The sequence below is a fragment of the Tachypleus tridentatus genome, chromosome 10 (assembly GCF_004210375.1).
Source record: "Tachypleus tridentatus isolate NWPU-2018 chromosome 10, ASM421037v1, whole genome shotgun sequence".
Lineage (NCBI taxonomy): Eukaryota > Metazoa > Arthropoda > Merostomata > Xiphosura > Limulidae > Tachypleus > Tachypleus tridentatus.
The window spans coordinates 57422641-57438299 of NC_134834.1; the positions used below are offsets into that span (position 1 = coordinate 57422641).

General features: G+C 32.3%; 1 protein-coding gene across 6 annotated transcripts in view; it reads left to right on the top strand.

Annotated features, from left to right (window-relative positions):
- LOC143229363 (serine/threonine-protein kinase Sgk2-like) overlaps window positions 1-15659 on the top strand; it is an 81960-nt gene that overhangs the window by 26900 nt on the left and 39401 nt on the right. For 5 of the 6 annotated variants that reach the window (XM_076461586.1, XM_076461589.1, XM_076461590.1 and 2 more), the window contains 4 exons: window positions 5801-5949; window positions 12619-12742; window positions 13840-13886; window positions 14726-14831. In XM_076461586.1, coding sequence (XP_076317701.1) covers window positions 5801-5949; window positions 12619-12742; window positions 13840-13886; window positions 14726-14831 — 426 coding nt within the window. Of the gene's footprint in view, window positions 1-5099; window positions 5128-5800; window positions 5950-12618; window positions 12743-13839; window positions 13887-14725; window positions 14832-15659 lie in introns of all 6 variants that reach the window. The other variant, XM_076461592.1, reaches the window with a different exon arrangement.

Sequence of the window (15659 nt, forward strand, 5' to 3'; positions counted from 1 at the left end):
ATTTGAAGAACATCCCAGAGTCATAGATTTTTGCTGGTTTCTCCAGCCAAGGCATTTCTGCTGCACACTGTATCTCCACTTGCTAGGATGGAATTATGCTGCCAACCACTGTCTTAATTTTGATGTTTACATTGCTATGTTCATCTACTCTGTCCAGGCAGGTCATTTGAACTGTAAGGTTTCCTCATACATTCTTAACCCTCTCCTTTGTTTCCAGTGCCAGTGGTTTGGACACTCAAAGGCAGCATTCTGTTGCAGTTTTTTGATGTGCACTTGTTTTGGTGGCAAAGACCATGATGCCTACCAGTGCAAACTAGAACTGCACTACTTTAACATTAGTAGCTCCTACGCCTTTTAGTTTTGTTCTTGCCTGAGGTGGATGGAGGAGAAAGAGATGCAGCATTTGAAAATGGTTAACAACATTTTTTTACCCTGAGGCTTTAATGTTATTGTCCTCAACTCCTTCTCAGACATATGCTGTTGCACTGCTACAGTGAGAGTGCAGACTGATCTTTCTCTGCCTCTAACAGAGTCATTTTCCATCTATATGAAGAGTCTTTTTCCCTCTATGGTTAAGTGAGTTGATAAGTCAGTGTTTACTACTGTTTGTGTCCCCACCATCCTTTCCAGAGACTGGTCTGGCCCATCTTTTTTGGCCCAAAATGTAGGACAATTATTCATTTATGCCCTTAGTCACATAATATTCTGTCTACTAATAAAGACATGCCCACTTAATTCAGGATAGAATTCATGGAGTTTAACAGACCTACTTCTAATAAAGATAAATGGTGTGATGATAAATGAAAGGGTTCTTCTCTACCTAAATAAAAATATCTGCTTTGATACAGTGGAACTTTCAAGATTTCTGTTGTAATCTGAAGAACATTAAGGTCTTGATTGATTTCAATCATTCTATGTGTCTTTCCTTACAGAAAACATATCTGAAACCTGCCAATACAGGAACCTTTTAGCAGTTTTCTTTATAACAGAATTACAGGTTGTGTGATGGTTGAGTGCATGGAGGGATGTCACTGCTAATCATCCAGCACATTCTCACTCTGTCTTTGCTACTTGGTACAGCCTTATAGGCTGTTGCAATCCATGCTTCCTTGGGTCATATTGTCATTCTTTGTTCTTTCTGCCTCTCTTGTAGAGACTTATGATCAATCAGTCCTTTATGCTCTCTTTGGACAGTTGCTGTCTCTCTTTTTGATTGTGAAAGACTTTAATGGACACAATCCCCTTTGAGGTGGTGCTGATACTGATGGAGAGGTTGTTCTATAGAGTGTATGCTCTTGGATCACAAACTTTCTTTCTTCAACACTGGTTCTTATACTTATTTTTCTGAACCTAGTTAGTCCTTTACTGGTATTGATCTCTATCTGCTCCTTTTCACTTTTCTCTTGCTTTTGTTGCAAAGTTGATGGAGACCTATGGGGCATTGATTTTTTCCTATCATTTTGAGGGAGATTTGCCATGGTTGACGTACCCTGGCCTACATGCCTCATTGGAAGTTAGGCCAAGCCTATTGGCCCTCTTTCACCATTCTCTCAAAACTTGGTTCTGCTGTTGTCTACCTGCCATTGATAGACAACTGCATGGTATTGATGACAGACTGTATTATCCAGGCAGTTGATCATTCTATTCCTAAGACCTTGACATGTTTCCCATGGTATCTTCAGCCATGGTGGAGTCCTTCTGGAATGCTCAAAAGTGGGCTTGGGATACCTTTAGCAGATGTCCCATCCTTTCACACCACAAACCACATTGCTTTCCAACAGGCCAGTGCATGGCAGGTTAGACATCAAAGCCAAAAGGAATCTTGGATTAAGTTCACAACTAGCATCTCTTCTACCAACTGTTTTGAAATCCTATGAGACAAGATTCAGAAAGTCAGTGGGAAGTATCCCATCCCATTTTCCATCTTGCTCTCCAATAACCAAGAAATTGTTGATGTCCAGAGCATTTCTGATACTCTTGGTGAGAACTTTTCTCATGCATCTGGCACCTCTGTTTCTTCCAAACCTTCTTGGCCATCAACTCTCAGGCAGAGTGATTACCTCTTCCTTTCAGGCCAATCATCTCTATGACTATAATCTCCTCTTTACACTGGTGGAACTCAGGCTTTCTCTTCATCAGTCTGGCATTACATCAGTTGAACATGATAATGTTCACCATGAGATGCTGCACCTTCTCACTTCTATCTCTGTTGCTGTTCTTTTGGTTACTTTTAACCAGATGAGGCAGGAGAATGTTCTTTCTTATACATGGCACCAGGCTATTCTCCTCCCTTTCTCTAAGCCTGGGAAGGGTCTCAAGATTCCTTGCTTTGACTAACTGTCTCTGTAACATATTGAGAGGATGGCTAATGGTGCTCTTGTTGGTTCTTCAAATCAAACAACCTCCTTTTGCCCATGCAGTGTGGGTTATGTTAACAGCTCTCCACCATTGACCACCTGATTTGGCTTAAAATATTGATAAGGGAAGTGTACCTCAAAAGGGAACATCTTGTTTTTATGTTATTTGACCCTGGGAAGGCTTACAACACTATTTGTAGGCATGTTATTTTGCAAGACCTCCACTCCTATGGGTTACATGGCAGTTTACCCATTTTCATGCAGAACTTTTCTTTGGATAAGTGATTTCAAGTCCATGTAGGTTTTATACTTTCCCATTCTTTTTCACAGGAATTTAAGAGGTTTAGTCTTGAGTGTTACACTTTTCAGTATCAAGATGAATGCTATCACTACACAACTTCCTCCTACTGTTGCAAATGGTTTCGATGTTGACTTCCACATTATATGTTAGTTGTCTAACATGAAGTTTCTTGAGTGGTTGCTTCACACTGCATTGAGTCACTTGTTAAAGTGGACCACAGCAGATAGTTTTATCTTTTCTTTCTACAAAACAGTTTGCACACTTTTGCCACTAGTGGGGTATATACCCTGATCCAGAGCTCTGTTTCAGTGATGTTGTTCTTCCTGTGGTCCCTTAGATAAAGTTTTTGCTGCTTATCTTCAACAGTAAACTAACCTTCATTCTTAACATCTATATGTAAAATGTGAGAAGGCACTTGCATTCCATGTCTTTTCACCTCTTGGGGAGTGGGTTAATTTTCCATGCTCATGATCTATTGTGCTCTTATTTCTCAAAACTGGATTATACATCTTTGGTTCTGTCAGAGTTCATCAGTGAAGCACATGGTTTTGGGTTAGCAGTGTGTTAAAAGTAGTAAATCATGTTAAGCTATGTAGAAAGTGTTTCTAGTTCAAAAGTAATAATTGAAAAAAATATTTAATGCTGTTTTTCTACAGTTAAGATGGCATCAGTATTTACTCTAATTGTTAATCCAAGAAATTTGTATTGCAAAAGATATGTAAGGTATATTTACATTGGATAATGCTTCGTTCTTTCTCCTTCATTATAATAGTGGGTCTGTGACCCATCAAAACATGTAAAAGAATTTAGGTAGGGCCTAAATTTCTAAAATATCTTATATTATGTAATTTCAAATATTGTATCATCTGGTTTTTAACAATAATTATTAATGTTGCACTTAATTAAGTTTAAGAATAAATTAAGTTTTATATTCTTAAGTTCATATTTTTTCTTAACTATGTCTTTCAGTTTTGTTTAAATGTGTATATATAAATGTGAGTGCAATAATACATTTATTATCAAAGTTTCTTGAGTGTATATCTACTTCTTTTAACCATGTAAATAAACATTTTGCTCGCCTCTGAATAAAGATATAGTTGACAATGCATGAAAATTCAAAGCATAGAGTTCTAGAATATTTAAAAGCGTAAATGCACATAGAATGAATACTTAGTGTACTTTGTAGAATTTTATAAGTCATTTTTCTATATACTATCATCATCTTGTAATGCTTGCATTTTGCTGAAGTTGTACAATGGTATTTCATATGCGAAAGGCATGATTTTATCAGACAGGCAGAAGCAGAGCCTGTTTAGGAATGGCTTGGATTATTTGTCAAAATGGTATTTTAAGTATTTCCTCAATAGTCATCAGAACCTTACAGTATATAATATTACACAGTTTTTCCTTTTATAACAGTATTTATGTTATGACTGAGTCACAAGCTTTGGGAATTTCTGTAAAAATCATAGCAAAAACTTTGAACATTTTCTTCTTTTTTTTATTACATGATGATAAAAACCAAAACAATGGTGTCAGCTAGTTTCACTGAGGTGTTATATTTCAAAAGAAATTTCCACTTTTATAAATGCTATTAAATAATAGTAATTAAAAAAATCATTATTCCAGTGTAAACGATGTTATAATTACACATTAAAGCTAGTTTGTTTTTTTACAGAAATATGGTGTACCTTTAAAAAGCTTAAGTACAGGATAAAACAAGAATTATCGACCAATAATAGATAAACAATAAATATTATAACTGAACCCTCAGAGTATTTAGGACTTTGTTTTAAATATAACCTTTCAATGTCTATTGAAACACTACATTAAAATATAAGCAAACAAGTAAAGAAAAACTTTTCAATAAAAGAAGTAAATATTGGCATGGCTGATATGAATCCTTCATAAATAATACAAATATGGTAGTGGGGATGGAATTTGCATCATACATAATACATCATATGTAATAGCACAAGCAAGAATTAACACATGACATTATGTGTATGTATGTTCAATTTCAATTGAGCATAAGTTTTTCTTTTTAGCATTATATCACACTGTGTGTCTGTGCTATTATATAGGGATGGTACTAATGCCATTCATACTAACTTGCTTGTATTGTTTTTGGAGGATTGATTTTAGCCATTCCTACATTTACTTCCTTTTCTTTTAATTTTTTATTTACTTGCATCAATGAATAATGTAAACTCATAGCATGGTGTTTGAAAGCAACTGAGAAGAGAGAATGTTTTACAGATGCTCATATACATACATATATACATGTATTTTGCATATAAATGTTTGTATAGATGTAATATGTGGTTGTAACTTTTACACACATGAATCATTTTGATTGTGAAATAATACACCATGTTTCTTGCAATTGCTAGTATTACAGCATATTCAAATTTTATTTCATGCTTTCTTGACTCTTGAAGCTGGAATTTTTCATCACTTTTCACCACAGTGAGTGTGTAATATTTCATTCATTCTCAAATTTTACAAGTAAACAAAGTTCCTGTGTTGAAATATATATCCATGTATTATTCTATTAGGGTTGGGATCTTCTTCATGTACATTTTTGTAGTATAGGTTTCATAACATTTGGTTGAACTAATTAATTGTAATTTATATAGTGAAAAGTAATTGAAAACTGATTACAATACCTCACACTTGTGGTGAAATGATTTTGTGTGTGCACCATGTGTTTGAATGGGACTCCCATTACATGTAACAATGCTTACCATACCAGTCTGTGATCTAATAAGATTTAGAGTATATTCCTTCAGAAATAGGAGAGCAACATGTTATCCATTTCATTACTTTATGTGCATTCAGATCTCATTCTTTTATTAGCAAAACAGTGTTTAGTTGTTTCCTTGAAAATTATGTAATGCTTGCCCTCTTTACTTTCAACTATTAGTTAATATTCTGAATGTTATAGTGAAAAGTAATTGAAAACTGATTACAATAATTGTGTGGAAGTTATGTGCAGAATTTGCATTATTATATACATGACTCTGTATAAATTATGTATTTTGTTTTCTTATATTCTATGTTAAATATACATTTCTAATGATTAAGACAACTTAAGACTACCCATGTCATTGCCATAATATATATATATGTATTTTTTCAGCTGAAAAAAGATTTTCCAGGACTGCAAATCAAACTTCCAGGCAAAAAGTTCTTTGGGAACAATTTTAGTTCTGATCTTATCAGCAAACGAAGACAAGGATTAGATGACTTTGTTCAAAAACTTTTCAGTGATCAACTGTTGATTAACAAGTAATTATATAATCATAGTCTTCATACCTTGGTAATTTTGGTTATGTTTATGTGTTTATGAAAGAAAGAAGAAAAAAATGTCTTGAATGGTTTACTCTTTGTAAATTTTACATATCTTTTAATAGTTAACATAGAATGCACTATTTATTTATAAAAATGTCTCATTATCATTTGTATTTTTCATTTGAGTGAAAATGTACACTGTTATTTCAACAGTTATAAATCATGCAATTAGTATAGTATTATCAATGTAATACAAAAATAATCTTTATCATTTAGTACTTTAAAACTTTTTTGAAATTAAATAGTTTAAAATGAAGCCTTCAGATTCAGAAATACTACTCACTTCTACATGCAATGGATAACTGATACTTCACACTTCTGCTGAAATGTTTTTGTGTGTGCACCATGTATTTGAATGGGACTCCCTTTACATGTAACAATGTTTACCATACCAGTCTGTGATCTAATAAGATTTAGAGTATATCCTTTCAGAAACAGGAGAGCAATATGTTATCCATTTCAGTACTTTATGTGCATCCAGAGCTCATTCTTATATTTGCAATGCAGTGTTTAGTTGTTACTTTGTAATTATGTAATGCTTGCCCTCTTTACTTTCAAGTATTAGTTAATATTCTGAATGTTATCCTTCTTACATGTATTTTCTGGATTCCAAGGAAGAATAGCACACATTTAAAAAATATTTAATTTAGAGCTTCTGATAAAATTATCATATCTTATATTAATTTGTGTACTTCTCTTGATCAGTACATGAGATTTTGGTAGATGTGTTGTAGAGCTTGTAATGTGGTTTCTTTGATAAATATATTCCTCATCATTATTAATTTATTGTCATAGTTTCAACAGAAGCTGATATTTTATCCTAATTTTATCAATACAAAAATGACCAAGTTCTATGCACAACAAAAATATCAGATCTACTTAAAAAAATTAAAATAATGAGAATATACTTTTCTTGAACTAAATCTCCATTTTTGACCAAAGGTCATGGCTTCTTGCTTTTGTAACTTCTGCTAAGCCAGCCTTGATTTTGGATTACTTTGTTTAGTTTCTCCTTCAAGTTGCCTTTACTTTTGATTTTTCTATCACCCTCTTCCTATTTTGCCTAATTGTTGCATTATTGTGGATCATTTATGTCTCTTGCTTCATGTTAACTTTTAAGTTATCATGCCATACCTGATTTTAAAACTACTTTTCTTTGACCACGGATTAGAATTATTCCACTTTTCATGTGTTGTTTTGCCTTAATTCTCTTTTCCAAGTGTATTTGCTTCTTCTCCTAATTTAACTCTTATTTACCCTAAGCCTTCAACTTTATCTTTTGTTTACTTACCTTCTTAGCTTGCTGTCCTATTGACTTTTCTTAGGTTGCATTAAAATACTAAGAGCTTTACTGGAGCAGACTGTACTAACCTCTTTTTCATGCATTTGTCATTGTCCTTTCCTGATGTTGCCTATTTCACTTGCTTTTTTGTTTCTGAAATTTGCATCATGCAATGAGTTATTTTCTAGAGTTAAACTCTTTCAGTTTCATTGCAGGGATTTATATTTGGCTCCCTTTCTTTATGCAGTACCTTTTCAGGGAGTTCCTATCCTGTAGCTCTCTCCTGATGTTCCAAGAGGCCAGCCATCATGGGACTTGTTTCTGAAATCACCTCTCAACTTTGGTCCTATGGAAGTTTGGTTCTTACTCTTTCTTCACCTGTAGACTCACTTTGCAGAAAATCTTTGATGTCACAAAGGATGTTTCTTTACCTTTCAGGGCTCACACCTCTCTATTTTCTGAGGGTTTTCACTAGGGGATTTCACTCATTTCACTGATTCTGCATTTCCACCAACCACTAGGTGAACTTTTGGTATCTCCTAGCCTTGTCCTAGGACACATTCTTTGCTTCAACCTCACCCAGTGTCTGAGTCATTTGAGAGTCTTTATTACTTTGTTCTTTAGGTATGTAAAACATTCTTTGAAATTTGCTTTTTTCTTACACTTGAAAATCCCATTTTGATATGGCCACTGTTATTTATTACATTAGGTTCTTGATCCCAGAATTTCTGCTTTTTTTGTTGACTATTCTTGTTTTCACTCCATTCTGAGCTTCATTCAGTTTCACGATAAGGCTAGAACCTTTGTTTAGTTCTCAGGACTTTTGCATGTCCTGTGTTTAGACCTTTGGCCTCTAGTTCCCATGTGTCATTTTTCTTTTAAATGTAATTTATTCACCTTGCTTGAAGGAAACATCACTCTGATATGTTTCTTTGGGTATCTCCTGTACTCTTTATCATGGATTTTAGGTTGATTTTATTTCCAGACTGTTCCTTCCTCTTCAAGACTTGTACTGTTTTAGAGGGTAAGTGTATGTTTTATTGAATCACCTTTTCTTCTTTGTACAGTCATTCAGTCCTTGATTGTATGCTCTGTTATGTTTGAATGATCCCTTCTAAGACAATCAGCATTGTATTTTTTGCTGGTGTATTCCCTCTTCCTTTGATGTATCTCCTCTTTCCTTGATTGGTTTGGTTAGACAACTTGTAGAGCTTGTCTATTATTTCATGGGAGATGACTCCTTTTGTTTTTTTTTTGTGTCATCTCCCTCAAAGTTCATCATCTCACTGCATCTCTTGCTCTTTGCCATCAGTGTCCCTTGGATGAGATATTGCAGGAAGAGATGTTGACATTCTTGACATCTTTGTTTAACATTACACTGTACCACATTGCAGTTTCTTCTGATTGGGTTTTGTCTATCTCCAGTCATCATTGTAAAAGATTCTCAGAGATTTTAAGAAAGTGAGCTGCTATTATTTCTTCCTTTCTTGTAGTTCTTACAGGAAAAAAGAAGTATATATTAGTTTCATATAACCTAAAAACAAGCTTAAAGCAAAACAAGCAAAAATAAGTTAATAATAATAAACAAAAAAAGCTGCACTAATTAAAAAGATCCTAGGGTACGAGCTATAATGTGGGATATAAAATGTACCCTAGGTTTTGGAGGTGACTGAGAAGTAGGACCCACATTGTGGTGGGGACACACCATCTATCAATTTTAACCTCCATTTACCAGTCTCACATAAAGAAATAAAGTAAAGGAGCAGCAATAGGTATAGAAATAGAAGCTGGGAGAGCAAGATATAGGTGCTCAAGCCCACAAGGTCCCACATCTGTATTGCCCTTCACTGCCTGCAGACAATTGTGGGAAGGTGACTGCTCTCCAAAGTAGAAAAGAAAAAAAAAAATTGAATAATAAAAGTAAGAATAAGAAAAAAATGCATAAAGTGGAGACAGTGGAACCTACCTCTTGGCTGAAGTTACCTCAAAGTGAATTCTTTAATGTGCATTTAGTGCAGGATAACAAAGTATTAAGCACGTCTTCCTCTGCTCAGTGCACACTGTTGGGATGAGGTTTTCTTCAAGACTGCTTTAACAGTTTAGGTATTTTACATTTCAAGCCACTGTTATTTCCAAACAAAAAACAGTATTAGAAATAATTTACTGTCCTCATATCTGGTCAGTTCCTACTTTCTCTATACACAGTAACCCATTGAGTGTGGAACTCTTTGCAGGTGATAGATTATTCAGTTCAGGGTCAAATGGGCGATAGTCAACTCAACAACTATCAATTTGTCAACAATATTACTATTTGACAAACAACTTAGTGACAACTCATTTGTTGACAATATTATCATTTGCCGACAGACTTGTTCACATACCAATATTTCGAATGTTCTAGTAGTATTACTGATACTAGACTAGGCAAGTGCTTATGGCTATCAAAGTAAAATAATTAGCTCAACTATTTAGTAAGACTCTAGCTTTTTTACCGGATAAATCATTATTGCATCATTTTTAATTTGGCTGTGAGGCATCTATAATACTTTTAATTTCAGTATTTGTATGTTTATTTTTAACAAAATGGTGAACAAGTACTGATGTTGTCATTGCTGAATGAAATACAAAAGGAGCAGCATGACATTAAAGCTGCTATACTCCAGATGAATATTAGTCTGTGAAACATCCAGCAAAACTTATGTAAAGAGACTGTGACAATAAATGATTGAATAGGGAATGTGGTTAAATGTTATAAAAAATTCAAGGACAATTCTCAGATCCTACTCTGTTTCAGGAGTGTGGGGTATAATTTTGTTCTGTTGGCATAATACACTATTTTGTCTGAATCAGATCACTAGATTTTTTTGTATTTATCTATTCAAATGCAACAAATTACTCATACATTGTAAACCTGATACATGCCTACGTAAACATGCGTGCATTCCCCTAACTAAACATAACAACAAATCTCATGACACAATTGTTGACAGTCTGCTGTTGATAAGTTGATTTTTGACCAGTTGTCTTTTGACAACTTGCCCAATCATTGACCTGTTTTTTTTACATAATTTACTCTCGCTTAGTCAGCTATTGTCCAGTTACTACCGAACTGATTATTTCTATTTAGTCCAAACACCTCACAGTGTTCTCTCTTATAAAGATTATTGTGACCAGCCAAATGAGTCTTGTGTTCCTACTGGGATGAACCATCCTTGCACTTGCTTATACTATAAGTTATATCACATTAGTATTTGTCATATTCTCTTTGGCTTGTCTTTTTTTCCTAACCTAACCATAATACACATACATTGTCTGCTAATCCTGAGATGCCTTCATATTTTACTCACTTTTGCAACAATTTAGTACCATGCAGGAGGTTCTTTTCAGAAACTTTTCTACACCACCACCACGTGTATTGGGTAAAGAATATTCCTTGCAATGTAGTTGCAGTCTCCCATCAAGTGGTGCCCTCACTGTGTCCTCTCCTGCATTCTAGTTGGCAGTATACTTCACAAGTTTTCCCCTTTCTGTCACTATATTAACAGAAAGAATCTGATATTTTTAAATTTTTTATCCACACTTATCTCTCCATCATCTGAATGTAGAAGCAAAGCTGTTTCTTCCATGAAGAAACGAATAGCATATCTGCAGTTAACAATTTATTTACTTGAAAATGTATTTCAGCAATAGAGCTATTCATTCTTACTTCCCACCTCCAATGTCTCTCTTTTCTCTACTTAATAATGAGCTTTGGGCATATGCAAAGTGAACTACTGTGTATGGAGAATGTGTTATCCTCCTGTTGGTGGTGGAATATAGTCTAATTCTAATTTCATCATAAACTAGTGTAGTACACATTATTATGTGTAGAAGTATGGGCTTTGTTTAAAGGCCTTGGTGAATGCTTAAATATTTTCAGCAATATATGTTTGGGTAAGGAAAGTTTTAGCATTGAAATCATAAATCATGAGCTTGAACTTGCATATCAGAATTAGCTAATTTTTAATTTCACCCTTGTTTATTGGTTTTTAAACAGATCTGTCTCCTAGAATTTTTTTTTAAATATTAAAAGTTTTCCTCAAACATCTTCAACTTGAAATATTGTCACTTTAGAAATAATTTTGATTTTCACTTTCCAAAATAGTTTCATTAAATCATCCATATGACTATTTGCTTTGAAATTTTAAAGCTGACGTATAAGTTATAGTTTAAACTACTTTGAACTGAATATTATGCTCTGCAGTAAAAGAGCTCTGTGACTGCACACAAATGAATATTTTCAGCTAATTTATTTTATTCATCTTTGTTACCTTTTATTATAGTTTTGCATTTTAAGATTATTTAATTACATTTATTATTTGATATATTTCTCTTTGAATTAATATTTCTAAAACTTGTAAGCAAAGAGAAAATCTTTTCCTTCAAAAGTTGAGTTAATCTATTAAAAACTGACTATTAATAAAGATCTATTTCCAAATTAACTGAGCTGGCTGGAGGAATGGTGACTGGTTATGGAAGAAGCATTTTACAAACCATTTTTTTTAGTAATAAAAAAAATTGAAATTTTTCATTGTTTTTCAACAAATTGATATGTATTTTAGTAAATCTTCTTGAACATTATATTACAGTAATTTCAAATTATATGAAAGATGACAATTTTCTCCACTTGTTAATTGACAGTTCTTTATAATAATTTTAAAAAACAAAAATTTACATAAAAATACTTTTAATAGGAAAGGTAAATAATTTCTAATTTTAACATTTGCATTAAAAGAACTTTCTTTAAGGTGTTAATAAATTTTAATTGGTCATGCATTTGTAAAATATGTAAAGATACTTTTATGGTTTTATACAAAATAATTGAAGAACAAAGGATATTATTTTTATAAAGCAAATTTCAATAAAAAAAGAGAGTTAAATACTTTAAAGAAAAATTTACTGTTTGGGCTAGATTAAATGGTAGAATAAAACATTTTGAATACTTTGAGGGAAGGATTATACATTTGGTTGTTGTGAAATGTAAAAATGCTATTTGTGCTATAAATAATTTATTGTAATTAATATCAACAACTTTATTTTAAAAACATTAGTAATAGCATAATTGACAAAAGACATTTGAATTCTAAAACTTTCTAGTATCTTTCCATATCAAGCTATAACCATAATTTTTAATATATGCTTGATTATAGAGAGCATAAATTGGTATGATTTTTTAAAACTACAAGATGTGAAATACATTGAAACATCAAATATCAAACATATTTTGTTGATTATGAACCTGTTTAATATTTTAACATCATTACTATTGAATATGGATCATTTAGTCCTGAAGTGAGGGAATTCCTGAATCTGAGTAGAAATGTTGATAATAATGAGGTTGAAGATGACCAACTGGATGAAGCACCAGATACTCCAACAACTCCAGAGAGCTCAGTATCACCAGATTTTGTAAGTGCTTTTCATTGTATGCTGCTGAGCTAAATGCATTCTGCTCATGAATGATAGAAAACAAATACATTTATCCAGTAGCTTCTCTCTAAATGAAAACAAAAAAACAAAAACCCAAAAAACTCAGCAAAACAAATCCTTACAACAGGAATCCTGTCTTTTTTGCACTATTTCTATATGCTGATATTGTGTACTTCATAAATTATATTTCTTTCCATTATTTTGCAATAGGTTTTCTGCTCTAATGATCACTTGTACTTTTAATTCTCTTATGCAACAAATTAAAGTTTCTTATTTTACTTTTATATCTTGTTCTACTTATCCTTCCATATATTAGACCCACAAAATTGTTGTTCTTGTAAGATAAGTTTATCCTTTAATTGACCTGGTCTTAAGTATATTTCTAGTGGGTAATTGCTTTTCTTTGACATTTCTTTATGATGACTTCATTACTAAATGTTCTCTTGGTAAAGTTGGTTAATTTGTAGGATGAGAGAAAAGACCACTGGGTGTGTGAAGTTTGTGTTGTTTAGCAGGTCACATGACCATGTAAAGTGACTTGAAACTTTGCTTTCAGAGGTTCTAATTTCACTTTTTATTTTTCATATTGGATGGTATTTGAATTGTCTTTGTTTTTGGCTGGGTCAAATGTTATTGTAACACATTGGTTTCTTGACTCTTCTATTGGTATAGAGGGCTGTAACATGCTTATTTGCATTTTCTCATGTGTCTTCTTCATGTTCAAACATGCCAGGATAGGTAGGAGTTTCAAAGCTATTTGTACATATAGAGGGCACTACAAGTTGGAAAGAATAGCTTTGTAATGAACTAAGTATTATTTGTGGAAAGAAAGTAGCAGAGAATGAAAGCTTTTTGAAGCTATGATGCAAATCTTGTAACACATAATACTGTTTATTTACATTTATTGTATATATTTATATGCACACAAGTAGAAAATTACAAATTATTTTTAAGGTTATTATTTTTGTACTTCCAGTAAAAGCGATAAAATACCAGCTTTTTTCATAAGTGCTTAAATTTTCACTGAGAAATATTGTCTTTCAACAAATTTGATTTTGACTTGTACTGTTGTTTAGGAAAAGATTGATAAGAAAGTTGACTTGGGGCCTACTGAAAAAAACAAGTGAGTTTAGCTTTATATTTCTTCTTATATTTTATATTGGTTAAAGTGCAGATGGTGGAAAGATTACAATATTATTTAACATTTCCAAGTGAAAATGAAATTTTTAACTCTGTGCACTTTCAACCAAATATGGTTAAATATTAAACAAACTTTATCATAAATATAGAATTAAAATGATATTTTTCTTTATTGATTGAACTGTCAACATAGTTTGATAAGTGTGAAATTATACTCAAAATTTTTTTAAAAACAGTTTTTACAATAAATAAAAACATCCAGGGTTTGCAACTTTCTTGGCCAGTTTTTGTAATGAACTAGCAATTTGTAAATTTTTTCTTTTATGAATTAAAGGTATTGTTTCAAATATTATAATTTGTCCCTTGCTTTGTTTTTAAGAAGTTTCTGGACAAATGCTTTATCTCAGAAGAGAAATTTGAATATAATTCACATTATATTTGATTTTTATTATATGTATTACGCATTGTTGAAATATACTATTCAATTTTTTACATATTTGTAAATAAATTAATTTACTACCATTAAATTTTCTATTTACACATTGAATGTATTGTTTAGCTTTAGGTGATAAATTAAGTATTACTTGTGAAAAAGAAATTAGCAGAGAATGAAAGCTTTTTGAAGTTATGATGCAAATCTTGTAACACATAATACTGTTTATTTACATTTCTTGTAGTTAACCCATTTGACTTATTTTTCTTACATCGTATTTTCAGTAAAAGAAATTTAACTGTGTTAGAAGCACAGCCACTTTATTGCTATTTAACGTTTTTGAGTTCAAACTTTAGATCATATATGTGGAGATTTTAATTTTTTTTTAGTGTGAAACCAAGTGACTTTGAGTTTTTGAAAGTGATTGGAAAGGGAAGTTTTGGGACAGTTCTACTAGCTAAACATAAGACTGAAGGAAATGTATATGCTGTGAAAGTAAGTTACTTTTGTTCTGAAAACATAATGCAAATAAACATGTGAGTGTATAGTATGAATTTCTTTCTACATTTGTTTTTCTCTCTTTTCCATCTGCTGTTTTAACAGGTGAAACAAATTAATTCACCTAGAAATGTCTCTTTCCACTCTCCTTTTAAATTTGTGTTTATAGGTCTTTTATTTTAAACAAGGAAATTATTAGAACCCTTAGAAACAAACAATAGTTTTGTGTGTGAATTTAATACTCAGTACTACAGTATACTATTGAAAAGATATCAAGATTTGTTTGTATGTATAGTTTTGATGTTTCTTTATATGACACTCTCAAGCTGTCATTTATGAAATGGTGGTATTAATGTTTATAAATGACTCATAAACGTTTTAAGGGTGTGTGTGTGTACACATATATATATATATTTCTGACACAATACTATATCTTTCACAGAACAGCTGTTCTTGAACAGTACTACCCTCTGTTGGCACAAATTTTAAATACTTATCACTAGCTTTCCATCTTCCACTTCTGCATATCCACATGCAAATGACTATGCAGCAGCTCTCCACCAATTTAAGTGCAACACAACTCCTTAAATATCCATATTGCAGGATTGGGTTATGCACACTATTGTAATCCAAGTGCAACTCAACCCTGATCTTAATCGATGCCTTCTTCACACTTGCACTCATTTATCACCTTTCGCTCAACTCTAGTACTGTACAGATGTGCTGCTTTTTTATTCAAGGATTTGTCAACATTTTTCTTTGTACAACAGACTGAGTTTTTCTTTATTATTTATTTAAATTTTTGCATTTTGGAATTGTGATAAA